The following is a 27,345-nucleotide window of genomic DNA, read 5'->3' as shown; positions in this document are numbered from 1 at the left end:
CCCAGTTTGTGTTCCTAACTCCTCATTCAGTTGGTAGTTTGAAATCGATCACTGCTGAGAATATTTACACCATGGAAATCAGCAAACAATTCACACTCACTTTTACTTCTCCAGAGCCAATTGTTAACCATTTACCATATAGGACAGCCCATCTTCTGTTTGGTGGGGAAGATTACAGGGACCCCCAGTTCAGATCCTCATCATAGAGCTGGTGGGGCACAAAGAAAAAGGGAAAACTTTTGTGTGTTGCAGGAGAGGGTGCAGGGAAAGCTTCACCAAGGAGGTGACATTTGAGCTTGTCCCTAGAGACTGCGTAGGCATATGCCAGGCACAAAACAGAGGACTACTCTGTGGGGGTGGAACAGCATGATGGAGAAACGAGCTAGGACAGAGCATGGCTCTTTTAAGGAAGAGTGAGAGAAGTTCAGTGTGGCAGGGGCCAGGGAGTAGGGGAAGGGGTGGCACAGGTGTATGTGTGGCAGGGGAGGGTTGGGCTCTTTGGATCTATGGGGGGAAGGCATGGGGAGCCCCAGACCAGTCCCAGAAGGGAGTGTTGCTCAGGTAGCCATGGGGGCACACCAGAGGCAGGAATCTCAGTTAGGAGACTTGCATTCACCTAGGAAACCCACGTCCCACTCTAACCTATACCTACAGCTACAGAACCTGAAGACACTAAAGTGTCATGTGCTTGAAATAGATAGGTGAATGCTACTGCTGAGCCCAACTCTCCTGGTCTTTGTTTCTCAGGCAGAGGATAGACAGAGATTAGGTATAGATGTCTTGTCTTAGGGTGACCCAGAACAGAGAAGTGACTGACATGGAAATGTTGCAGGAGTGAGATAGGCGTGGAGAGACATTTGGGGGCCTGGGTACCCTTTGGGGGTATCCTTCTTCTGAGGTTCTCTGTGAAAGATTCAGCCACTGTGTAGAGGGTCAATTCCCTTCAGGGGCTTCCAGCCTGAATCTCCTCTCCCTTCCTTCTTATAGACATCAAAGCCTGGGATAAGAGGCCACAAACAGTCCCTCCCTGGCACCCAGCCTCTGATGTAGGTGAGATGGGTGGACGGGAGTTGGAGCTTATGACTGGCCTCTTTTCTCTAGCACTAGGTAAGGGCCCCTACCAGCTGTCCAGTGTGGCGGCTAGTGGTGCCCTGGTGGTCATGAAGGCTGTGGGCAATGACATAGCCCTAGTGAGGGCAGAAGATGTGGCGCCAGGGGACATTGTGAATTTCCTGCTGACAGCTGCTCTGTACAAGGCCAAGGCCCATGGTAAGTCCCACCCTGGCCTCAGTCCAGCTCTTTTGGGAGAGAGGCAGGTGCTGAAGGAGGGGAGGCTGGGAGGGAAGGAGAGAAAGGAGGGAAGGAGGGAGGGAGAGAGGGGGGAGGATATGAGAGAAGGAGGCAGTTCAGCTACCTTCTGAGGCTCTGTAGTCAGGGACTTCTGTAAACCTTCACCTCCCCCCAGACAGAGATAGTGGGAACAGGAGGCAGCTGGCAGGCAGAAGTAGTTGGCTGAGGGAACCAGGGAAGCTATGGAGGAGCAGGACCCTGTAGCCCACAGGGGACTGCCACCCTGAGCCAATTGCGAATGCAGACCTGTGCCAGCGTGCTGCCTGCTCACCCTCAGTCTGGACCCCTCTGTGCTGACCTTACCCATGTGTCTCTGTGCAGACCCAGATGTGGTATCCCTGGAGGCAGCAGACAGACCCAACTTCTTCTTCCATGTCACCGCCAATGGGTCTGTGGAGCTGGCTAAGTGGCAGGGCAGTGAAACCTTCCATCACCATGCCTCCTTCTTGCTGCATCAAGGGACATGGCGGGTGGGCCTGGTGGCCCTGGAATCTCTGGCAAAGCCAGGCTTCTTCCTCTATGTATCAGGCCTTGGGCTGGCCTTGCGGCTATATGAGCACACAGAGGCATTCCGCTGGGGCACACTCTTCCACCTTTGGGGTAGGTGTCTACTTGCCATCACCCTTGGGCTTTGGCCCTTGGTCCTCACTCAACTACTCTTCCTGCCCTTTCCCAACTACTCCTTTCCCATTGCCCTAATAGACAGAACTCTTACCCTCCTGGCAGAGGGAGGCCATAAGCAGCCTCCCCTAGGATAGAAAGTGACCTGTTCTCCATGTTACCAGTCTAGGAAGCCATGAGCAGTGTGGCTTGGGCACCAGCCAGTTTCCTGGGTCCTGCCTCCTATCACAGGCTAATTACATGGTCTAAAAATACATGGCCTTTGTGGAAGTGAGGGGAGAAATGATCCTGGTGGCAGCTCACATAGCTGATGGCTCAGGTTTCCTGCGGATGGTTACATGTCTGCTCTGTAGCTTTGAGACCGCCCACTGGGGCACCAGGCTGAGGAGCCAGCAGCCTCCACTTCTCCCATGGGAGGCCTGTGCAGTGGTGGGGCAGCTCCCTCGTCTTTCCACTAGAGGCTAAGGTACTCTCCCCCTGCCAGGTGGGTCTGTTCCCAAAATGTAGATCTCTGCCTAAACCTCAGGGCCATTCTTACAGGAAGCGGTCATACACTGAGTCCTCCATGAACCCCAGCCTCTACAAATTCATCAATTTATAGAGACTGATGGCAGAAGTAGGCTGTGTCTCCCTCTTGAAGACACTAAGGCAGAGTAGAATGATCCCAGGTTTTGAAGCTGGACAGCCTGCGCTCTAATCCTGACCCTGGTCCTTGGTACTTGGACAACCTCCATCATTCTGTGACTTTACCTCTAAAATGGGAACATATGCCTCAGAAGGCTGTTGTGAGGATGGACTGGTTCCCAAGAGCTTTGCACTGGGCTTGACACATAGTAGATGTTCCCTAAATGCCAAGCTCTTGGAAAAGCAGTTTCTTCATGGTTGGTAGCTATGTGGGGATCAGGGTCAGAACGGGCTGACAGGGTGGGGCTGCTCCCCTCAGCTTGTGGCAGAGCCTGCCCACACCTACCTGCTCAGACTGCAGTTTTAGAGACTGGTCGCTTGTGCCAATATAGTCTGGGGCCAGGTCTGCCTCCAAGCCCCAGTCATCACAGGCCACAGAGCCTTTCCTAATTTATCCAACACTGGCCACAGGGGCCTCTTTTGAGAACATCTCCCCTGGAAAAGTTTATTTTCCCACCATCATCTGTGCCTCAGTTTCTCCATCTATAAACTGGGGTTAATAACAGTGCCTACTTCATAGGATTATTGGGAGGATTAATGAGTAAGTATGTATGAACTGTTCAGTGTAGGGCTCAGTGCTGTGTAAGAGTTGGTTATTGTTATTGTCATCATTGCTCCAGCTACTTGGGCAACAAGGGCAGCTCTCAAGCTGTAACAAGGTCCTAAGAGGCTACTTTGGGAAGGCCCCTGGATACAGAAAGCAGAGCTTGGGGAAGAGGGCCTCCTCTACCTGCTGGACAATTTTCTAGCAGGGCCTTGGGCTCAGAGTTCCCCAGTGCCTCACTCCACCCCTCAAGGGTGAGTCTCTTACCTTCATAGAGGTCTGCAGTGGCCCTGCCAGAGTAGAGCATAAAGGAGGTGACTGTGTCCTGGGGTGCAGGGCAAGCCTGTAACCAAGGTGCCAGAGGAGCAGGGTGACAAGGAAGCCTTAGTGAAAGATCAGGAGTCCAAGCCTCCTCTTTGGCCATCCTCAAAACCCCAATCCACCTACTCATATGAGGGCTCCTTCAGGCTCAGCCTACCCCAAATTCAAAGCTCCCTATCCCTAGGATTCCCAGGCTCTGACTCCAGGCATCATGGATATAGTTCTCTTAGCTTGGCTTTTTCTCCCTTCACTTTTCCTACACGAGTCCACTTGACTCCTCCACTGGGTAGGGAGGTCATGCGCTGAGCAGGGATTACCTCTGTGCTCTGGTGCTTGATAGAGCTGGTGCCCAGCCTCCATCAATGGAGAGACTCTCATCTTTCTAGATGCCAAGTCACTGGGGGCTGCCTACCCAATCTGTGAGTGGCGCTACGATGCCTGTGCCAGCCCCTGCTTCCAAACCTGCCGGGACCCACAGGCAGCCAGCTGCCAGGATGTACCCAGGTGAGGGGCCAGGGGATTCTGGGTGTGGAGTCCAGATGTGCACAAGTGTTTTGAGCATATATATGTACATGTTTGTATACACATACACATGTGTGAATGGGCTTGTTTGTAGTCTGTGGGCAAGCGCATGAGCATGTATTAAGATGTATGTACTCAAATGTGCCTGTATATGAGTGTTTCTTGTGTGTATGGGGATGTGTGCCCCAGAGTAAATGTGTTTCTTTATATCTTTATATTTGAGTGTGACACACATACAAACAGACACACAAATGTGTGTATATCTATTTGTGTATGATGTACTTACAGCTGAGCCTTGTGTATGTTTGTATATCCAAGAGTATATGAGCCGTCCACAGCTGCACCTGTGCACATGTGAGCTGCATGTAGGTGGGTATTGTGTTCATGCACAAGGTGATACATTATTGTTTGTGGGAGCCTGTGTAGATATATATGTATGTGTAAATATTTTGGAACCCTTCAGGTTTGCAGGGAGTACATGAGGCTGTGTAAGAATGTGCCTTTGTGGAGACACGTGAGCATGTGCACAGTGTGTGCATAACTGTATCCTGTGCATGCATTCTCCCTTTTAGCCTGATGGGTAGGAGTGTGTAGTAGTGTGTGGCACATATATTTGGGTATGTGAGCTCCTGTACATGTGTGTGACAGTATCTCTGTGGAGGTTCATGTGAGAGTGTGTATGATAAACCTGGGCACATACACACACGTATCCTAAGGAAGGATGAGATCTGTTTTATCCAGGTAAGAAAGGGTGACCAACAAATATTTTAGACCATTAAACTGCTCCCTGCTCTGTCCTCAGGATAGAAGGCTGTGTCCCTGTGTGCCCTGCTCCCAAGGTCCTGGATGAAATCACACAGAGATGTGTCTACTTGGAGGATTGTAAGTGGCCTGAATTTTCCTTTCTCCCTCAGATTTCCTCCAGTCCTCAGGGTGTTACTGAGGAGTCATGCCCAGAACCCTGGATCCTAGATCAACAGGGTCAGCACAGGGCCTTCCAAAGGAAAAAGAGCAGGCAGAGCCTCATCTGGCCCATTTGATCCATTTATAGAGAGAGAGAAAAAAACAAGGCACAGAGTGGGAATAGCACCAGCTTGGGGTCGACCTTATTTACTTAAATAATTTATTTATATGTGGTGCCGAGAATCGAACCTAGTGCCTCACACATGCCAAGCAAGTGCTCTACTACTAAAACACAACCCCAGCCTTCAGCTTGGTATCTTATAATGAGTAGGTGGGGCAGCCAGGCTTAGACTTAGTTCTCTTGGCTCTGGATCAGGATTTGAGGTCGGGGCAGTCTGATAACTTCTCTAAAGTCATCCAATGTCAAGGCACAGCCATTGGAAGCTGTCCTCACCCTATCAGTTAGGGTGCCAGTTGTCCAGGCCCACACTTCAGTCTTGCCTAGTGATGGTAGCCTGGGGCTGCAGTCATCTCACCTTCCGAACCTCTTCTCTTGTCTGCTCAGGTGTAGAGCCTGCAATTTGGGTTCCCGCAGGGGCGCTTGGCAATGAGACTCTGCCTCTCGAGCAAGTGCCACCCACCTCCAGTGACAAGCAACCTCAACTTCTTCAGGAAACTCTCAGGGCCCCCACCTACAGGCCAGCTCTCACTCCAGCAGCTCCACTCACCGGGGCCCTGAACCCACCAATGGCAGCCAGTAAAGCGCCAGTACTATCCCCAAGCCCCACCCAGTCCTCTCTGCAACAGCCACTGGGGCTCACTGCATCCAACCTCTCTACCCACCCCACAGAGGCCCCTGCCAGCAAGGGAGCGACTACCAGCCTCCTGGCCACCTCCTACCCCCCAGAATCTGCAACCCTCCCCCTTTTGCTGCAGACACCTACACCTGGCATGGTATCAGGTGCTGTGGAGACAGCCAGGGTGACTATGACCTTCGCAGGGAGCCCCAACATCACAGTCTCCTCACGGTCACCCCCTGCACCTCGCTTCCCACTCATGACCAAAGCAGTGACAGTCACAGGTCATGGCTCCTTGACTATTAAGACGACACCCCTACAGCCTGCCTTGCCAGCAAGTATCTCCTCCAGGCCTGTGGCTTCTTCTGGAGTGATCTCCATGTCCCCTACCTCCTCAGGATCCCACAAGACTTTGTTGACACCCTCATTAGCTAAGGTCACAAACAAGACAGAGATCCCCCAGCCCATTCAGACCCAGACCCTTTCGAGTCCCAGCAGCTCCCCGGCCACGGCCAGCACAGCACCACAGCAGACTCCAGTTAGTTCTCTTGCCGCAACAGGAAGGCAGGTAGTGCCATCCACAGAGAAGGGTGCGACTGGGCATGGCCATCCCATAGGACTGCCAGCATCCCCACATCCAAGTCTAGTCCCCACTGCCCTGCCCCGCCCAGTCCAGCATACCTCAGCTACCAGGCCTACAGCTCTGTCCCCAGGGCCCCTAGTAGCCACCAGCCTGACCACAGTTGCTCAAGGGCTAGGGGCCACAGCTTCCAGGTCTCTGGAGTCAACTCGGCCATCCCAGCTCCTCTCTGGTCTGCCTCCTGATACCAGCCTACCCTTGGCCAAGGTGGGCACATCTGCCTCAGTGGCCACATCAGGCCCCAAAGGCTCTGTCATCACGCCTCCACTTCAGCATCAGGCCACGTCTCTGACGATAACCACAACTCCACCTGCTCTGACACTTAGCCCAGCACTGCCTCTCACCCCGGCTGAAGATACAACAAGCATAGCTCCAGGCCTGCTTCTGGGAGCCAAACGCCCAACCTCTGGAGGTGTGGCCATGGCTGCAGGGGTGGCCTCCACAGTATCCATTGCTCCACGAAAGAGCACCACACAGAAAATGACCATCCTTTCCAAGCAAGTGTCTCTGCCTACTTCTGTATATGGTTCTGCCCAAGGTGGGACCACAGAGTTCACACCTGCTGTGGTCCGCACCCTTGCCACATTGGTGACTGAGGCTGAGGGCTTCTGGACTGGCACAGTGTCACCAGTGCCCACATCCTACTCATTGGGCCATGTTTCAGCCAGGACGAGCTCCCGGGAGAGCTCACTGGTTCTGCTGCCTCAGCAGACAGAGGCCCATGGAACCTCAGCAGGGCCCCAGCCCCAAGCGGAGCCAGTTGGTGAGGCCACCACAGAGCAGTCTGGGCGCTCAGCCCCAGCCCAGAGCATTGCACAGGGTCCTGCTGAGTCCTTGTCAACCACTACTGAGGCCAACACATCTGCCACCTGTGTTGTGAGTGACTTGTCCCTCCAAGCCTTCTATCCCCCTGCCATTAGACTGGACACTAGTACATTGCGGGCCAGCTGCAGCCTCCGTCTTTAACCAGCTGCCGGGATGCAGTCACGGTCCTCATGCTTGCCCAAATCTGCTGGTGTCTGAAAACTTCCCCAGGTCCTCTAGGTCCCCAAAGCCATAGCTAGGTCCTACTCTGCCCATCTGGGCCCCAGGGGCTGATTGGATGGCTTGGTGTGATGCCCAGGGTGTGAGAACAAGGGTGTGCCAGTAGGTGTGTGTTTGTGTCTGAGTACCTGCATTGAGATGGTCTTCCCACTTTTGTGTTCATGTGTGTCTGACTTCCAATGAGTGCTCGTGTGTGTGTGTTCTTGTAGCGTGTGAGACATGTTTATGTAAAAGAGGGAGAAAATGGGTGTGTTTGTATGCACGTGCCACACACATGCACATGCATGTGCAGGCTTGCTTGGGTGTCTGAGTGTGAGCTAGTGTGACTGTATGTCTGTGTACCTGAGGGCAGGCGGATATGCAGAGGTTTCAGGGAATCTGTCCCTTGGTCCCCAATCTGTCACTATATGCAGCCCCAGACCCCAGATAGTTTGGTAGACTGGTAGAGGGTGAGGGCACCATTTCCTATTAGTTTTTACTTCAAAGTCCCCCGCCCTATTAGAAACCTGCATCGTTCCAGCAGATTTGGGGGGAGAGGAGGGACTGTAGCCCCTGGGATGAGCACTCATGCTGTTTCTCCACTCTGTGCCCAGCCAATTGCAGAGCAGGACTGCATCCGCCACATCTGCCTAGAAGGCCAGCTGATCCGTGTGAACCAGTCCCAGCACTGTCCTCAGAGCGCTGCACCCCCTCGCTGTGGGGTCCTGGGCCTTGCAGTGCGGGTGGGCGGGGACCGCTGCTGCCCCCTCTGGGAATGTGCCTGTGAGTCATGGGTCAGCCAAAGCCTCGATGTCCTCTTGTACTCCTACCCCAAAGTGACCTTTACCCCTGATTTGTGTGTTCCCCTGCCTCCTCTCCCACGGGCCTGTCATCAGTATGACCCCCTGACCTGGCAGATTTCCTACCCTTGCAACCTCTGATCTCTGTGAGACCCTTGATCTGAGGCACTCTCCAGACCCTAAGGCCTCTGAATAATCTAGGAAAGGGCCCAGGCACCTGCCCTGTCTTCCTAAGTGGCCTTGGCCTTGGAGGCATCTGTTTATTTTCCTCCTGCCCTACCCCTGCCCTTGCCCCCAGGTCGATGCTCAGTCTTCCCTGACCTGAGCTTCGTGACCTTCGATGGGAGTCATGTAGCCCTGTTCAAGGAGGCCATCTACATCCTCAGCCAGAGCCCAGACGAAATGATCAGCGTCCATGTCCTGGACTGCAAAAGTGCCAACCTGGTGACTGTGCCTTACCTCCCTTCCTGACACACCCTGGGAATTGAACTAGATTTAGAGGGGCAATTGAGAAGTGAGCTGGTTGTTTTGTTTTGTTTGTACCAGGAATTGAACTCAGGGATGCTCTATCACTGAGCCACATCCCCAGCCATTTTTATTTTTTATTTTGAGGTAGGGTCTTGCCAAATTGCTTAGGGCCTTGCTAAGTTGCTGAGGCTGGTTTTGAATTTGCAATCCTCCTGCTTCAGTCTCCCGAGTAGCTGGGATTTCAGGTGTGCACCACTGTGCTTCGCTCATTAGCTGGTTTCAAAGGGTCCCAGAGGTGAGGACAGATGTGAAAATACCTCTTCTGCAGCTTCCTCTGTCTCCCAGGAATCTCTTGGAATGGTCTCTCAGAATAGCTCCCCAAGTGACCATGGGAAAGAGTTGAGTGGAGAGCACCACTCTCGGCCCTTCCTGGGGCTGGCACCATTCTCAGTATACCAGCCTCCAAGGCACATGTAGGACAGTACTAAAGTACAGAGGAGCAGGAAGGTCACTTTGAGGGTGTGGTCTGTGATCATGGGTGCCAGCTGCAGAAGATTGCCTACCAGGATGCCCCCATGAGCCAGGCGGAAGGAGGCAGCTTTTTTCTTATTTATTTTATTTTATTTATTTTTGGCTGGATTTTCATGAGGTCAGGTGCAACCAGAAATGTTCTGTGAGATTTCGTGTACCTTGTTCATCCCTGTGAGTGTGCTCACACTTGCTGTACTTGTTTACTTTGAGCAAAACTCAAAACAGGAGGCTGGGTTCTCTCTGCAGGGACATCTGAACTGGCCCCCATTCTGTCTGGTGGTACTAAATGTGACTCACCTGGCCCATCAGATCACAGTTGACCGCTTCAATAGGAAGGTGAGTGTATCAAAGACAAGAACTCCATGCAGGGCAGCAATCATAGAGGGTCAGGGTATCCAAGGGTGGAGGGGCCTTGAGATTTAGTTAATTGGGGGCAAGGAGCAGGAAGAGACTCTTTTATTACAGCAAAATTAGGTATATCTAGAAGTTATTTTAATTAGAATGCTTGTTCCCACTCCATTGTCAGGGGAGGAAGGGCACCAGGAGGGATTGTGATAAGATGATGATGAAATGGCAAGACATGGTGGCCTTAAATAATTGCTGTTAAAATATCTCACTTTTGCAATTTTTATAAAAACATATGGCCATGTAAACACATTACTAGGGCACAATTCAGGAGATATATAAGTGAGGAATCCCTAAATCTAAGTTTCATAAGCTTGATATTAAATCTCCCCTGGTCAGCCCACCGTGAGTGGGGATCCCTCTCCACAAGAGGGACTGACTATATACCAGCCTCCAAGGCACATGTAGGACAGTACTAAAGTACAGAGGAGCAGGAAGGTCACTGCCTAGCAGGCTGGTCTATGTCTCCATTCTCAGAGTTATGATTTCCACCCCCATTCCTGTGTAAAGACCTGCAGCCTTCCTATAGGAATCTGCTCTTGATCTCTGAACTCGAGGTCATCACACTAGAGCTCTCATAAATAGGGCTAGGGACAGTGGGCTTATCATGTGATGAAAGCTTATGCAAAATATTCCCTGAATTTCATTGCTTAGTCTTTTTATTTCTTCATTCTTAAAAATTAAATTCATTCTGTTTAATAATATACAATCTGAAGTCTCATAGCTACCACCACAGTCATGTCATAGGACAGTTCCATCATCCTGATTGTGGGTGCATCTCACCATATGCTTTGTGCAATCTATATGACATTTTGGAAAAACAAACCACAGAGACAGAAGACAGCAGTTGTTAGGAGGTGAAGGAGGTGCCCACAACATTGATACTAATAATTGTGTCTTTGGTGGTCCCTAACCAGCTGGCTAGGGATTTATTGTTCTTCTCAAAGAATAGATTCATAGGTTTTCTCTATAGTTTTTGTTTTTTATTTCATTGATTTCTGCTCTTCTCAAATATTTATTTTACTTACTCTGGGTTTAATTTAGTCTTTTTTTTTTTCTAGTTTATTAAGGTAGGAGCCCAGGTCATTGATTTGAGACCTCTCTTCTTTTTTCAGAAGTCTGAAGTGCTACAGTTTATCCTTTAAGTACTGATTAGCTGTATTGTACATGTTTTATTATGTTGCTTTCAGTTTTATTAGTTCAGCATACTTTTTTATAGTTCAACATAAATATACCTTTGATTTTTATTTAACCCATGAGTTATTTATAAGTGTTTTATTTAGTATCCAAATATTTTGTGATTTTCCAGAAACTTTTCTGTTATTGATTTCTAACTTAACTCCACTCAGAAAATGCAATTTGTCAAAACCTGAACCCTTTTAAATTTAACAAGGCTAGTTTCAGGTAGCTTTCTTACCTGTACTGATCAATATTCAGCTGAAAATTCAGAACAGAGTCAAGACAGTGTCAGGAGGGACTCTACAAAGCTTCAGAGCACAAACTTTTTCTCTTCAGCTCTGTTCTCTGAAGTAATCTGCCCTGCAAACTCTAGCTTTGTTGGCCTCCATGAACCTCCAACTCTTGTAAATTCAGGGTAACTTCTACGCTTTGCCTGGGTGCTTTATCCTTACACTGTGGCCTAGAAACTCTCTGAGCAACAATGGGCAATCATAGGGTTCACCTCATTTGTTTCCCCCCTTTTCAGGAATTACTCTATTGTGCTACCAACTGTTCAATATATTTTAATATATTTTGTCAGGTTTTTTTGGGGGGGGGTTATATAGGCAAGAGGGTAAATCCAGACTTTATTACTCCGACTGGGTTGGAAGAGGAAGTCCAAATCCTTACCTTTGAAACTTTTGTTTGTTGTCCTTGCTTGCACTTGGAGTCCTGTGAACATAGAGGATCTCTGGCTTCAAATATGGATATTCACTCCCAGTACTTGGAGAATGTTTATGGATCATGGAGCCCAAGCCCTTCTTGGAACAAATAGGAAGGCTCAGGCTGTGGGAGAGATAGACTTGTCCAAGGTCACAAAGTTTTCTGACTCCTGGATTGGGACTCCCTCTATGCCAACACAGTTTTTCATGTGCTAGGTAATTTGCAAAGTGATTAATAAAACAGCTTATTCTTGAAAGAAGGAGGTTAAGTCATAATAAATATTTTATAATCTTAATCTTTTTCCTCTCTCAGTTTTATAGCATAAAACTAATAACCCATGATACATCCAAATTTAATCTTGTTAATATAGAGCAGAGGTCATAGTTTTGAATTTAAAAGTGTGAGAACTAAGTGTGTTGAATATTTAACAAATAGGGAGGAAGAGCATGAGAAGAAGATCACCATTAAACAGGGACGAGAGTGGGGAGGGAAAGAGAGAGAGAAGGGAAATTGCATGGTAAAGGAAGGAGACCCTCATTGTTATACAAAATTACATATAAGAGGAAGTGAGGGGAAAGGGGAAAAAAACAAGAGAGAGAAATGAATTACAGTAGATGGGGTAGAGAGAGAAGATGGGAGGGGAGGGGAGGGGAGGGGAGGGGAGGGGAGGGGGGATAGTAAAGGATAGGAAGGGCAGCAGAATACAACAGACACTAGTATGGCAGTATGTAAAAAAGTGGATGTGTAACCGATGTGAATCTGCATTATGTATACGGGGTAAAAATGGGAGTTCATAATCTGCTTGAATCAAATGTATGAAATATGATATGTCAAGAGCTTTGGAATGTTTTGAACAACTAATAATAAAAAAATTAAATTAAAAAAAATACTGATTAAGCCCCCAGTATGTGTCAAGTCCAGATGTAGGTTCTGGGAATTCAAAGAATCAGACATAGTTTCTTCCCTTAAGAAACTCATGGGAAACTTGACTAACAAACAAATAAATTTTGTCTCAGTGGTCCATCCCAGAGATGGACTGACCCCATAGGAATGTCTAATCCAGGCTGATGATTTAGGGAAATTTTTCCAGAAGAAATTATCTGAGCAGAATCAGGAAAGAAGAAAATGATTGGAGTGACTCAGGATTTATATTTATGCAAACATCAAGATGTAGCCTGCCTACTGTTAATTTTATTGTTTTTGCTCATAAAAGTATTTCTAAAATTCTTCCATGCCACCTTGGGCTGTGTCTTGGTTATGTGTGCCTAAAACAGAGCCTGGCACATAGGAGATGCCTAATAAATGTCTGTCAGATGATGGATGGACAGATGTATGCATGAAGGGATGAATGAAAGGATGGATGAATGGACGGATGGATGGAAGGATGGACAGATGGATGGATGGAAGGACAGATGGGCAACTTGTGCTCACACTGAATCCCTCACTTCTCCAGATAACTGTGGACTCTCAGACTGTGCGGCCACCTGTGAACAGGTACGGGTTCCGAATTGAGGATACAGGACACATGTACATGATCCAGACTCCTTTATACATCCAGATCCAGTGGCTCCACAGCTCAGGACTCATGATCCTGGAGGCCAGCAAAGCCAGCAAGGCCCAAGGCCATGGCCTGTGTGGTGAGGTGGGACCCAGCTGGGGGAGGGGAGTGTTTCCTTAGTCCATCACAACCAGACTCAGGTTCTTCTGGACCAGGAGAGTCTGGGACAGTTTACTAGGCCAGGGGTGGGACCAACAGAGCTGCCAGGACAGCAGGGTATAAGGTCTTGTGTTCTGAAGCTGAAGCTGCTAGCAGAGAGATGGTGCAGTGCTGTGGTCTTAGCCAGTTGTCTTCAGCCAGGATTGTCTGTCAGCTTCCCTGACAGCCTCCTAATGCCAGATAATCCCTCTCGTCTGCATGTGCCTGACCCTTCACAAAGCACTTCCACACTCTGAGCTCACTTATTCCAGGTCATTCACACAATAGCCCCAAGAGGTGGTCCTTAGTATTCCCATTGAACCAAAGAAGAAAGGGGGCTCAGGGAGGTTAAGTGGTTGCCTAAGGGCATATGGCAGAGCTGCCACAACATGCAGAACTAATGCTCTTTAGACCATAGAATGATTGCAGAGAGCATGCTCTAAGGGACTGGATGTGTTTGGCTAAGAAAAAGAGGTACAGGAAGCGTCTAGATGTGGACTTCTGCTCCTTGCAGGGCCACTCCATGACAGATTGCTGTGATCATGATGATGGGTCTCACGGACACACACACACTCACTCCCAACCGCCATCCTCCACTTGCACCCTTTGTGTTCATTCATATTCATGCCCCTGCATTCAAAATGCCCCCTACACATGCTCTTGTACTTGTGAATCAGCCCCATGCTAATTTTTCCTTTTTGCCACACATAATTACTAAGTACCAGTCACTGGGGAAAGAACGGTAAGTAAAACAAAATCCCAGTTTGATGGGGCTTCCATTTTCACTGACACACCTTTCATTACACTCACACATGTGCATGTGCACACACACCCCACCACCACCACTACCACCACAACCACTCTTTTCTCACCATTTCTGCCTTCTACTCTGCTCATCCCTAGCAAAGATCACTGTGGTCAGCAGGCAACCGGCAGGTCAACTCTTCCCAGGATGCTTTTGTAATACCCCTCGGTGACTCAAAATCAAGACCTAAAATGTGTCCATTAAGACTGTTAATAAGATCTGAGAGCTATGACTCAAATTATGCTTCATATTCACCAAACTGGTGGTTGGAGATGTCAGAGCAGAAAGTCAGATTATAGCTCTATTTTATCTGAACTAATATCCTGAGCATCCCACTAGGCAAACGCGGGAATGATGAGATAAGTGAGAATCTAAAGGAAAATGAGTCCTGTCACTTTTTGTGAAAGAAAGACCTGCAAACCAGCAACTCTTGTGTAGAATTGGGAAGGTCATGAATGGGTGCATCTGAGATGCCCTTGAAAAAAGTATGTCTAAGAAAGCATTTCAGGCAGAGAAGTATGTGTCTGAAGCTAGAGTGTGAGATGAAGTCAGAAGTTCCCAAATGATTAGTGATTACTCAAAGCCCAGATGCCTTCTATCTTGTGGTTCTGCCATTTTTAGCACAAGCTACCAATTCTACAGAGGAGATGTGTTTGGGAAGTTTCTGTGGACTAGGTCTGGAAATGGTGTCCTGCACCTCTATTCACATACTATTGGCTGGGACTCAGTCACATGGTCTCACCCAGCCACAAGGGAGGCTGGGAAGAATAGGCTGACTGGCTTGACGAAGAAGAGGTAACCAGTATTACAATTAACCAGCAGTTTCCAGTAAAGCATATTCTTTTGGATAACTTTGTATTTCAATGTCAGACTTAGAAGTTGAAAAAATATTATAAAGAAGTCCCATTATTTTTTACCCAGACATACTACTTATTCACATTTTTTTTGCTTTTGCTTCTCCCTCCATATATATACACATGCATATATACATACATGCATATACGTATGTACATACAATTTGTGTATACACATGTGCATATGCATGTGTGCACTTTCTGAACTATTTGAAAACAGATTCAAGACTTCTCTCCTTTTATCCCTAAATCCTTTGAGTGTATTTCCTTAGGAAAAAGACATTTTCTTTCACAGGAGTTTTCCTAGTTTCTTTGTACCTCATTTCCCTTATCTATAAAATGGAGATAATAGTAATACTTTCCAAAGAATTGTCATGGTGAACCTTCAGAGTGAGAACTGAGGACTTGGCAGAGGGTAGTGGCTTTTGTGACTATTGGAATAATTCTGCCCCTTTCAGGGATCTGTGATGGAGATGCAGCCAATGACCTCACCCTGAAGGATGGCTCTGTGGTGGGCAGGGCTGAGGATCCTGCTCCCTTTCTGGACAGCTGGCAGGTGCTCAGCTCCTTGACCTCAGAAGGCCAGACCCGGTTCCGCCCAGACAGCTGTGCCACTGCAGACTGCTCTCCCTGCCTTCGCATGGTGTCCAACCGCACCTTCAGCGCCTGTCACCGCTTTGTATGTGCTGAGTTCAGCATGGGGAGACCTCCTGAGCTGGGGGAGGGGGCAGCAGCTACTTGCAGAGGCACATTCTTTTCCCTGGGCATGGCTGGGAGGAGCTGGGTCCTGGGATTTGGGGCACTAAAGTAGACAGCACTGCCTGATGCATATGCCCAGGTTCCCCCAGAGTCGTTCTGTGAGCTGTGGATCCGGGACACCAAGTATGTACAGCAACCCTGTGTGGCACTGACCGTATACGTGGCTATGTGCCACAAGTTCCATGTGTGCATTGAGTGGCGGCGCTCTGACTACTGCCGTGAGTTGGGGGACAGGGAATCTCTGCCTTTGGGACTCTTGTTCCCATCCTGTTAAGAGTATAAAGAGGCTTCCAGACCCATGTTGAAGTCTATGCTTTTCCAAATTTAGCTGTTCCTTCATTTGTTGATTTATATTAATTAATAAACTTATAAATAGTATTTCATGAACAATCTATATTTTATATTAATCAATAAAAATTATTTTATTATAATTTATTATCATAAATTTTAAAAAATTAAATTTAAAAATTCAAAAAGCAATTATTTTATTTTAATATATTATTTAATTTATTTGAGTTTCCCATACATAAAATGGGGATAATAATTATAGCTTCCTTTTAGCGTCATCTTGAAGATGATAGTAGATAATGTGTGCAGGGTGCCCTACACATGCTCATCACATGGTTACTAGCATGCAAATATTAGTTCTCTTGCCCTAATTTTTTATTTTGGTCTCTTCCTCCTTCCTTGATGTTGGAAATAAGATCCACTCCCTTCTAATCTCCACTCAATAGTAAGTAGGCATGCATGGCCTGGGATAGAGCAGTCTGATTTCTAAACACGAACACATACAAAAAGGTTGGGTACAGCTCATACCTGTAAGTGTTGGGGAAGACCATACCTATAAAATGACAGATAAAGAGGAAAAGACATAAATACCTTCTGTAGTGTTTTTCAAACCTTGGATCCTAACACAGGGGGGTATGAAGTTAACTTGGGGGCCAGCACTAGCATTTTAAAAAGTGTAATAGAATAGAATAGAAAATACTAGATTGTATTGCATATAGGAAAATTAAGTATTATTTTAGAAAAATATTTTTAGTTTCAATACACCAGCCATTCTCAATCCCAACTACTCTTTTTAGTCACACGGGGAACTTCTGAAAATACCAATGCTCAGGTTTCCAGTCAGAGGTTCAGCTGGTCAGGGACAGGTCCCAGTAATGGTATTTTCAAAACTGCCAAAAGATTCTTTTGCAGTCAGGCTCAAGGACCACTGTTCAACACACTTGTGTGGACTGCACCATGATGTAAAATCTATTTATTACAGTCAGACAGTGAAAACAGTCATCTAGAGCGAGGGCTTAGCAAACTTTTTCTTAAAAGGGCAAATAGCAAATATTTGAGCCTTTGTGGGCCATATGTTCTCTAGTGCAAGGACTATATTACAAAAAGAGCCACAGATGATATATAATACATGAAAGAATCGTGCAAGAAATGCCATGGCTACATTCCAGTACAACTTCACAGGCAGTATTTGGGCTGTGGGCTGTACTTTGCTGACTTCTGATGGAGAGGAAGGAGGTCTCACACCAAGCCCCTTGACTTAGGTACTCTCAGTGCTCTGAGCCCTCTTCTCACCACTTCCTGCTCTTTGGCTGTCAGTGGGGAGCCCTACATAGGGTCTGAACTAGTCCTGGTACCCACTTTGCCCCTGCAGCCTTCCTGTGCTCCAGTGACTCTACCTACCAAGCTTGTGTGACAGCCTGTGAGCCCCCCAAGTCATGCCAGGATGGGATGCTGGGTCCACTGGACCCTGAGCAGTGCCAGGTACTGGGTGAGGGCTGCGTCTGTTCTGAGGGCACCATTCTGCACCGGCGCCACTCTGCGCTCTGCATCCCTGAGGACAAGTGTGGTAGGTTCCTTCCCTCCCTGTGCAGGCCCTCCCAAGCTGGCCTCATGCTCCTCATAGCTCCTCATAACTGGGGGTCCCTCTGTGTCCTTTCAGTTCTGCTCTGGAATGGTCAGTATGGCTGGGAGGGTCTAGCCTGGGACAGTCTAGGTCTTCTCCCTTCCTCAGTCCTCTGTGCCCCAACATGCCTCCACTGCAGCATGCACCGACAGCATGGGGGTGCCGCGGGCCCTGGGGGAGACCTGGAACAGCTCCCTCAGTGGCTGCTGCCAACACCGGTGTCAAGCCCCAGACACCATCGTACCAGTGGACCTGGAATGTCCTCGCCCCCAGCCTGAAAGCTGCCCACGCTTTGGGGAAGAGGCCCTACTCCTGCCCACTGAGGACCCTTGCTGCCTGGGGACTGTCTGTGGTGAGTCCCAGCCTTTACTTCCCTGGCCCTCAACTATAAGACAGTTAAATGACTCCAGCCCTGCCTGGCAAACCTGATGGATGAGGCCTGAAAAAATTGAAGCATCTTGTGTGGAGTGAGCTGGGAGGAGTGGAGAACCGCGCCAGGGTTGGGGGCAGGCAGAAGCGGAGGCTTGGGTGGGTGTGAGGTGGTGTTCAATTTAAAGACAATGGCCCTGGGTCAGACACCTGGTGAGCTCTTCTTCCACCACCTTGTAGCCTGTGACTTCTGGCAACTCATGTAACATTGGTTGTGCCTCAGTTTGTTCTTCTGTTACATGAGAGTTAATAGTCACTTTGGGTTGACTGCAAAAATTAATTATTGTATTAATACTGGTTTGAGCAGCATTTGGCACATGGTACAGCTCCATGAATGATTATTGTTCTTTTGTCCAAGTCCTGGGCCTTTGTGTGATCCTCAGGGGCCCCTCCCAGGAGTAGACCTGGGGACTTGGAGTTTAAGAAGATCAGGTATCCAGGGTATGTCAGTGCTGGAGTGCAGTGGGGATGTCCCAGCCTCTAAGTAACAGGTCCTGTGCCCCCTGGGTCAGTGTGTAACCAGACTCTGTGTGAGGGACTGGCCCCCACCTGCCGTCCAGGCTACCGACTCGTCACCCACTTCCAGGAGGACTCCTGCTGCCCCAGCTACAGCTGTGGTGAGAGGTCTGGGGGGTGGGGAGAATGGAATCATCCTGAGGGGAGTCAGGGGAGGACAGCTTTGGGACTAGGTCCTGGCTAGAGATTAGGTCAGAGCTGGGGTGGAGGCCCAGGTGTGTACAGCCAGTGTCTGCTCTGAGCACCTACATTTTTTCCCCAGAGTGTGACCCCAATCTGTGTGAAGCGGAGCCAGTTCCCAATTGCCGCCAGGACCAGACCTTGATCGCAGGCCGCCTGGTGGACTCCTGCTGTACCTCCTACTTCTGCGGTGGGTAGACGTGCCCTCAGATGTCAGCCCTTCCTTGCCTCTGCTGTCATGGTGGCTGGAAGGAAGGCTGAGGGTCTTTCTGTGATGGGGGCATGAGGAGAAAGCCAAAGTCACTGTCCAGAAAGTAGTATGGGACAAAGATAAAATGGGCCATTTTACCCCTAGGTTACTGAGCATGAAGAAATTGGAGCTTGTTCAGGGTCAGACTTTGGGTAAATATAGGGAGAAGATCCAGTTTCTGACCTCAGGACCGTTTCCCTGAAATGCTGCTTTTAGTTTAGCTCCTGCCACACCTGGGCTATTGAGGTGTCCCTCTCCCATTCTAGCAACCTGCTCAGCACCAAGCCTCCATGAGGGGGACTTCTGTGACAGCAGTGACCCCTCTTCTCCCTCAGCCTGTGGCGATTGTCCAGATCCCATCCCTGAGTGTCAGGAAGGGGAAGCACTCACGGTGCACAGGAACACCACGGAGCTCTGCTGCCCTCTGTACGAGTGTGGTGAGTCCTGGCCAGGTGCATGGAGGGCCATGTGGAAAGGGACTCCAGGACCTTTCTGTGCCTCCAGGAGCGGGACCAGGGCCTCCTGAAGGAGCCCTATGGAGAGGCATTGGGAGTCCAGACTTTCCCTAGACTCCAGAGTGTGTCAAAGGATATTGTGGGGACAGGAGGGGAGTTCTTGTCCCCCTTCTTGGCCAGTGTTGCATCCTGAGTATTCACAGTCCAAGGTGTCTTTGATTGATGTGTTACCTGCCCTTCTCCACCCTGGCAGTGTGTGAGAGCTTCCGCTGCCCCCAGGTGCAATGTGGCATGGGCACTGCGCTGGTCGAGGTATGGAGCCCAGACCGCTGTTGCCCCTACAAGTCCTGTGGTAAGTTCCAGGTCAGGAACACCCTGCCCAAAGTGGAGATTGAGGGCCCCTACTGAGGAGTGGGTCCGGGAAAAGGACCCCACCACTGTCAGGTTCTCCAGGTCCCAACAGGGACCTTCTGTATCACTCCCTGAGTGCTGAGCATTCCTATATCTTTCCAAGAAAAAAAGAAGAAAAAAGTCCCCATTCCAAAAATATTTCCCATTTAAAAATCTTTATTGCAGCTGCCTGATAGCATACATCTTATGTGTTAAAATTCACCTCCCCTTCCTCTGGAAGGCTGGTGGGAGTATCAATGATCAGCAATGAAAACCAGTGAACTTTATATAAAAATGTTGTTTTAAAAGGAGTGGAGAAATTCTATTTTGCCTCTGGCTGTCTTGCTTGTCTTTTCCAGACCTCACTAGAATGCAAACTTCAAGAAGGCAGAGTTTCAGTCTATTTTATTCATTGCTTTGTCTTCAGAGCACAGAAAAACCATAGGTATATAGGGGGTATTTAAAATGTCTTGTCACATGAGTGAGGAACCTGGAGAGTGTTTCCCTGCTGTCCTGACCTGCAGCTCTGGGTCCTCAAAACCAGAGTTAGTATGTCTTCTAAATTTGTTAGTAGCTCTGCATGGCTCAGACTTGCCCTCAGGTAAAGGCTGGGGATGGCAAAGATAAGCCAGCTTGAATATGCAGAGTCAGAAGTTCTATGTTGCCATGTTTATTCTCAGAGAGGCCCCATCTATAGGAAGAGGGATGAATCCCAGGGATAAAAAGAAACCTGTGAGTGGTCTGTCTGCCTATTTATCCTCACTCTGTACCTGGTGAGGAGCTTGGCACTCAGCATCCATCACTGCCCACCTTCCCAACTAGGCATCAGTAGCCCCTATGCAGGGAAGGAGGGAGGCACAGATTTTAGCCTCTTCCCCTCACTCCATGGTCCTAGACTGTGCTGGAGCTGGAGCTGTATCATTGCCAGGCAGGGGGTGGGGCTGCACCTGCAGTGAGCGGTCTGGGAGCTCCAGGAACTTCTACCTGGGCATCTCTGGTGAAGGTGGGTCCTGACCTCTCCTGTTTTTCAGAGTGTGACTGTGACACAATCCCAGTGCCCCGGTGCCATCTGGTATGGAGACCTGCCCCTCCCCGCCCTCTCTGTTCTGCCAGTCTTTCCTTTCCTCTTTCCTCTCCCCTGGAGACCCTACTTCTCCAGTACAAAGAGCCCTGAGATGCAAGTCAGCGTTCTTGTCCCAAGCTCTGCCACTGGTTTTCTGGGTACAGTGCCCTCCTTTGTAAGGTGGGCATGATCATAACTCAGAGTTGTGGTGAAGATAAATTATGTTGATGATACTAATGGTGGTGGTCATGGTGGGAATGATGTCAGGATGAAGCAGATGGTGGGGAAGGTGAAGATGATGAAGGCAGGAACAATGATGAAGATGACAATGAAAGTCATGATGGTGGCTTATGCTTATTGAAAGCTATGGTAGGCCTGGAACTTTCCCAGGCCTCTTTGTGTATTATTATACTGATTTTTACAACAACCCCAAGAGGTTGATGCTGTGATTATCTGTTATACAAACAAGGAAGCCAAAGTTAAAGTCACAAAGCTAGTAAACCACAGAGCCAGGATTGGAATCAAGAATTGATGCCAGAGCCATGCCCTTAACCACCAGATTGCTCTGCCACAGAAGGGAGTGAAAATACCTTGAGAAAAGTGAAGTGACCTTTAGGTCCTTCTCTGGATCACATGCACCTTTGCCTAATTCTAGCACACATTTCCTCCTATTTTGATCTCCATCCATTTTTCTTCTTCCTGAAACTGATGAAGAAAGAGAGGAGGTAGTGTGAGCCAAGAGGGACACCAGGCCAGCAGCAGAGGAACAGTCCCTCCATGAAGGAGGGAGGCCCGGGGGATGCTCCTCAGAGGGAGGCTTGGGAGTGGGGAGAGTGAGTGAGCTTCCAGGGTGCCAAGGGTCCCCAGGCCTGCCAGCCCCACCCGCCCACTACAGAGGCAATTGACACAAAGAGGGGCCCTGGTGGCAGACTGCTCCTGAAGATGGGACAGGGCCTGCACCCAGGGTGCTGACCCCCTCTACCCCATCCAGTGGGAGAAGTCCCAGCTTGATGAGGAGTTCATGCACAGTGAGGAGAACGTGTGCGGCTGCGCCAAGTACGAGTGCGGTGAGCAGAGCAAGGGGTCTGTGGCTAGAGCCTGGGCGGGCCAGCCAGGTGGAGGCCATGTGGAAGCTGGGCTCTGGACGACTTATCACACTGCTTGCCCTCCCAGTGAAGGCCCCCGTGTGTCTCAGCCGTGAGCTGGGGGTGATGCAGCCTGGCCAGACAGTGGTGGAGCTCTCGGCAGATGGCGTGTGCCACACCTCCCGCTGCACGGACCTGATCGACCCCCTCACCAGCTTCTATCAGATCAACACCACCTCCGTGCTGTGTGATGTCCACTGCGAGGCGGTAGGGGGCAGCACGGATGCATGGGGGTCAGCAGGGCTGGGCTGGTAGATACTAGGCTCTCCAGAAATCAGGGGGAGCCTAGAATCTTGCCAGGAGCCCCTCAAACAAGTCTAGAGAGTGGGTATCAGAGAAGCCTTCAAGACCTCTAAAGAAAGGCAGGATGAGAGAGGCCAGGAGGGGGCCATCAAGAGCAAAGGGACAAATTTAAGTCCTGGAAAATATGGGTATTTGACATTTATCCTTTTGGTTTATTTATTTGTGGTGTTACTATTTGCTGATCCCTTCTACATGCCCAGTACTTTCAACAGTGAGTACTTACTAGTGGCTTCTAGTAAGGGCTAAGTAAATATTATTTGAACAAAAGGGGTTAGATTTATTCCCATTTTTCAGAAGAGAAAAGTAAGGTTTAGGGAGGTTTAACCAGTTATCAAAAGTCTCACAGGAACTGGGACTTAAATTGAGGTCTGTCTAGAACCAAAACTGGCACTTTAATTACCAGAATGCTGCCTCTCGGGTGGTGGAGGGTGGAAATGCTCTGACACCATGGCTGATGGGCACTGGCAATAAGGGGGCTTAAGGTAGAGAGTAGGATGAATTGTCTGGCTGCCTGGGAGAGGAGGAGGCTGGTAGTTCCCCTTCCTGAGCACCTACAGGGGGGCCTTCTGGGGCTCTGGTCTCACTTGGAGATAAATAGACAGTGAAGGGCTGGAGGCGGAGGTGGGCGGGAACCTGGCTGATGCCATCCCATCTCACCCTGGCCTGCAGAACCAGGAGTATGAGCACCCCCGAGAGCTGGCGGCCTGCTGTGGCTCCTGCAGGAACGTGTCCTGCCTCTTCACCTTCCCCAATGGCACCACCTCCCTGTTCTTGGTAAGCAGCCCCTGAGCCCACCTGGGCAGATGTCCCAGAAAGGGAAACTAGGACCAGCACCTTCTTTGGCTCCCATGCCTGGGCTCAGTACAGACAGGGTTCTGAGCAGTGCCATGCCCTGAACTGGACTGTCCTCAGGCCTGTGCCATCCATCTGACCACAAGCCCCCGCTGCTCACCTCTGTGCCCTCCAGCCAGGGGCATCCTGGATCGCAGACTGCACTCGTTACCACTGTGGCAGCACTCCCCTGGGTGCTGTGCTTGTCCGCTCGCCCATCAGCTGCCCACCACTCAATGAGACCGAGTGTGCCAAGGTCAGTCTACCTCCTCCTACAGCATGGCCTAGGCCAAGGCATGGGCTGCCTCACGGATGGCTATTGGGGCAGGGTGGGAGTCCCATGTGCAGTCCCTGGAACCTGTGCTTGCACTGCCACCCCCAGTCCACTTCTCTCCATGCAATTTTTTTTCTCTGACTACTTCACATCCCACATCCTGACAAATCACATGATCACACATCAGTGAATGCAAACATACATTGTCACATGTTCAGGTATACTCAGACACATCTCAAGCAGTGCATGGCCAGTCCTGTGATGGGCTGACAGGTGTCCAGTCCTAGCACAGACAGCTGTCAACATGGGCACTTCTCATGGAAAAGGATGCTTGGAACTTTAGGGATTATTGTTGAATTATTAAAGTGCCTGAGATTAACACTGGACATTTGAAGATTCTGACACTTTCCTAGAGAACTAATACATAAACACACACAGAGACACACACAGGCACACTCTCATACCTGCAGCATCACACATGTGCACACATACTTGCATATTTGTTCACAAAATCATACGTGTATATTGAGACTCACACACACACACACACACACACACACACACACACACTTATTTTCTAAGAACTGTCCCATCCATTGTTTTATCCCTCTCATAATAGAGGAGGAGGGCTATAAGGGATAGTTGCCCCCATTTTAGAGATGGGGAAACTAGGTCTAGAGGAGAGGGATGACTTATTGAGGGCTGAGATAGAATCTAGGTGGGTCATCCCTGCATCCTTCCTCCCTGACCCTCTGTGCAGGGAAGCACTAATGGTGGGATGTTCCCAAATCCTCCTCTTCCCCAGCACAGAGTCAGTAGAGGAATATGAGGGGAGCTGCCTCAGGAAAGAAAGGAGGCTCTGCGCCATTTTACCAAAGCTGCAGCCACACTGGGGGCTGCAGGCACTTAGTGTTGTCTAGTCAGCCAGATTAGCCCCTCTGGCTCTCCCATGGCCTGCGCCAGTCCTGGAACTCCTGCCTGGACATTCATGGTAGAAACAGAAGGAACAGTCAGTCAAGACTGACTGTTTTTGCCTATTGCTGGGACCTCGGCTTCTGACTTGGAACAAAGCTCTTCACCCTCCCTTTCCTTTCTCTCCCTCCAGGTTGGGGGCTCTGTGGTACCTTCCTTGGAAGGATGCTGTAGGACATGTGAGTGAGCATGGTGGAGGCCCAAGGGTGAGGGGTGCTAATGTCATCTTGGGGTCAGAGGGCCTGGACTGGCACTTATGATAGCAACTCTTCAGAGCTGAGTAGGAGAAGGGACACCCCTTGACATGAAGCACATGGCACTGGCAAAAAAAAAAAAAAAAAGAAGAAGAAGAAGAAGAAGAAGAAGGTGGCCAGAGGCCATGCTCATGCCCTTATCCCAATATAAGGCCTTTTCTTCTTTGTGGAGACAGGGGATATTGAGACATTGTAGTTAGTAGGTCAGTAGCTCACCAGTCACTCTGCCTCTTCCTGCCTCTGCCAAGACCTCCAGCCCAGATGTCCACCATATGGATTCTACTTTGTGGTCAGGAGTCTTGGTCATGGACGTGCCTCCTGAATGGGATTCAGGCTTCCAGGGTCCCTAAGTCAGAATGACAGCTCTGTATATCTTGTCTTTATCCTGGCTCCTGGGCCCCTGAACATTCAGAGTCTATAGCCCTAACCTTGCTGGCATGAACAGAGCAATCAGCCTAAGGACCTTTGCCCATGTGCCTGTCCTTCTCCTAGGATTCTCAGACCCTGTCCCCAGAGGGCTGTAATTTGGGCTCTTTTATGTTCATACTACATGCTACAAGGACACTGGGCTCAGGGCCTCATTGTCTGATCCATCACCCATACCTCATGCTCCCTGAATGTCCTATGTACCCCCATTTGACCTGCAACCCATGTCCCTCTCCCCAGGTTCCCTGGGGACTCTGTTTCCCGTGGTCCCCGTTAGCCCTGCCTCTCCTCCACGGGTTAGTGCCCACTGCCACCCAGGTACTTCTCTTGGAAACTCACAGGACTGGAGGCAGGCAGCCGCACTGCTATTTACAACAGCATCCCCTCTGCTAGGTGGCCCCAAGCTCCGGGGGCGAGGGAGGGGGAGGCCCCTGCTCCTTGCCCACAGCGCATGCTGGGTAGTGAGCTGCATCCCCTGCTTGCATGGGAATGCTTGAGCAGCACCCTCTCACCTAATGCCCACCAGTGCCCAGTGCTGACACGCTTTTCTCCAGCTGGTAACTTAAGTCAGTCTCTGTTCAGTACCCAGAGGCCTGTGACCAGGACAGCCCTTGGTTCTCCTGTCTCCCTGTGGTGAGGCTTGGTAGCCAGGAGATAGGATTCCGGCCCATTTCTGGTGGGCTTCCTAGGCTTTTACAGAGTGAGTCCATGAGTCCAGCGGATTGTTGAACATCAGCTCAATGCCATAAGCACCGTATAAATAAGGCCTTCTGGAGCTGACATTTTAGTGGGAGAGAAAGAACAAATAAATAGATCATAGAACAGAGGCACAGAGTTGTGTGGGGCCTGAAGCTTATGCAATTTAGGGATCTTCATTGAGGAAAAGAACCCAAAATGATAAATCTATATTGAGATGTGAAAGTGAATATTTTGAGGGTGGCAGAGTATGGAAGGGGTCCAGGCAAGGGAAAGCTCTTAAACTTATGCTTCAACAGCATATGTGTCACTGATAAGACAGTGATTATGCCCTGGATATAAATAAGACAAGGGAAGGATCAGGAAGAGAGGACTGGGTGGAGGGACAGAGGGAGCCGCAGTTCCAAGGAGGATCAGGAAAGGTCTCAGTGAAGGGACGTTGAAGGCAAGAGTAAGTCATATGACTGGTTGTGAAAGGCCTGCTCCGAGCAGAAGAAACCCCACACTTGATCAATTTCCACACTTACAACAGCTCTGTGAGGTGGGCAACTCCCTGGCTCCATTTGACAGATATGGAAATCCATTGAAGCTGTCATGTGAAGCATTCTGCTAGGGACTAGATGCTAATGAATGGGGTTTCCATTCATTCAGAGAATTGAAGGAAGGCTAGAAGCCCTCTCAGAGTAGGAAAATTGAAGCTCAGAAAGGGGTGCAGACACACCCAGGGTTGCTCCCTATGATACCTCTGCCTTCCCCCACTCCACTTCCTTCCAGGGCATTGAGTTAAAACAGGGGGAGGGGCACTAATGCATGGGCACTAACCTGGAAGTGGGACCCTCCAGCATGACACTAACTGCCCCAGGCTGGCCCACCCTGTTGCCCCCAGGGAGCCCATCTGGGCCACAGCTGCCTCTCCCACCCTGTTCCCCAGGTAAGGAGGATGGGCGCTCCTGCAAGAAGGTGACCATCCGCATGACCATCCGCAAGAATGACTGTAGGAGCAACACCCCTGTGCGTGACGGCGGCATGGCGGTGGGGGCGGGGAGAGGCAAAGACGGGGATGGAGGGGGTTTGGGAAGCAGGCACTCTGCAGGCCGCCTCACTGGCCTGCCTGTCTTCAGGTCAACCTAGTGTCCTGCGATGGGAGGTGCCCCTCTGCCAGCATCTACAACCACAATATCAATACCTATGCTCGCTTCTGCAAGTGCTGCCGGGAGGTGGGACTGCAGCGGCGCTCCGTGCAGCTCTTCTGTGCTGCCAACGCCACCTGGGTGCCCTACACAGTGCAGGAGCCCACCGATTGTGCCTGCCAATGGTCCTGAAGCTTGGGGGCTGGGCTGACTGGGCCATCTGTGCCAACCCCGATATTCTGCTTCCAGTTAGCACAAGAATTTTTAGAGGGAGGTGGGCAAAGGTGGTGGAGAGCTGTATGTGCTGAGTACGGAATGATGGGCAGCGGCCCCAAGAGGGACCAGAATAGGCCACACTTATCCATCCTGGCTCCCTTTCTGGTCACCCTTCCCACACACTGGAAAGTGTCTCAGCTCAGGATTCTGGGAATTCAATTATGTTCCTGGATTGAGGTTAAGAACTGACTGCAGATCCAGGGCCATCCCCTGTATATTTGTAACTCTGGTCATGGTTC

General features: G+C 49.7%; 1 protein-coding gene across 1 annotated transcript in view; it reads left to right on the top strand.

Annotated features, from left to right (window-relative positions):
* Window positions 1–27,022, top strand: part of Otog (otogelin) — a 75,990-nt gene extending 48,968 nt beyond the window's left edge. Inside the window, exons 32-56 of the mRNA XM_027942266.2 lie at window positions 1,102–1,269; window positions 1,672–1,950; window positions 3,907–4,024; window positions 4,845–4,924; window positions 5,511–7,258; window positions 8,020–8,188; window positions 8,504–8,649; window positions 9,451–9,540; window positions 12,944–13,127; window positions 15,304–15,524; window positions 15,684–15,822; window positions 17,265–17,459; window positions 17,656–17,868; window positions 18,458–18,562; window positions 18,724–18,831; window positions 19,227–19,328; window positions 19,600–19,698; window positions 20,768–20,808; window positions 21,791–21,866; window positions 21,973–22,151; window positions 22,917–23,021; window positions 23,215–23,334; window positions 24,458–24,503; window positions 26,632–26,711; window positions 26,822–27,022. Coding sequence (XP_027798067.2) covers window positions 1,102–1,269; window positions 1,672–1,950; window positions 3,907–4,024; window positions 4,845–4,924; window positions 5,511–7,258; window positions 8,020–8,188; window positions 8,504–8,649; window positions 9,451–9,540; window positions 12,944–13,127; window positions 15,304–15,524; window positions 15,684–15,822; window positions 17,265–17,459; window positions 17,656–17,868; window positions 18,458–18,562; window positions 18,724–18,831; window positions 19,227–19,328; window positions 19,600–19,698; window positions 20,768–20,808; window positions 21,791–21,866; window positions 21,973–22,151; window positions 22,917–23,021; window positions 23,215–23,334; window positions 24,458–24,503; window positions 26,632–26,711; window positions 26,822–27,022 — 5,012 coding nt within the window. The remainder of the gene's footprint in view (window positions 1–1,101; window positions 1,270–1,671; window positions 1,951–3,906; window positions 4,025–4,844; window positions 4,925–5,510; window positions 7,259–8,019; window positions 8,189–8,503; window positions 8,650–9,450; window positions 9,541–12,943; window positions 13,128–15,303; window positions 15,525–15,683; window positions 15,823–17,264; window positions 17,460–17,655; window positions 17,869–18,457; window positions 18,563–18,723; window positions 18,832–19,226; window positions 19,329–19,599; window positions 19,699–20,767; window positions 20,809–21,790; window positions 21,867–21,972; window positions 22,152–22,916; window positions 23,022–23,214; window positions 23,335–24,457; window positions 24,504–26,631; window positions 26,712–26,821) is intronic.
* The last annotated feature ends 323 nt before the right edge of the window (window positions 27,023–27,345 follow it).

Source organism: Marmota flaviventris, chromosome 9, assembly GCF_047511675.1.
Source record: "Marmota flaviventris isolate mMarFla1 chromosome 9, mMarFla1.hap1, whole genome shotgun sequence".
Classification (NCBI taxonomy): domain Eukaryota; kingdom Metazoa; phylum Chordata; class Mammalia; order Rodentia; family Sciuridae; genus Marmota; species Marmota flaviventris.
The sequence above is the reverse complement of the archived record's forward strand: the minus strand, read 5'-3'. Positions and strand labels throughout refer to the sequence as shown.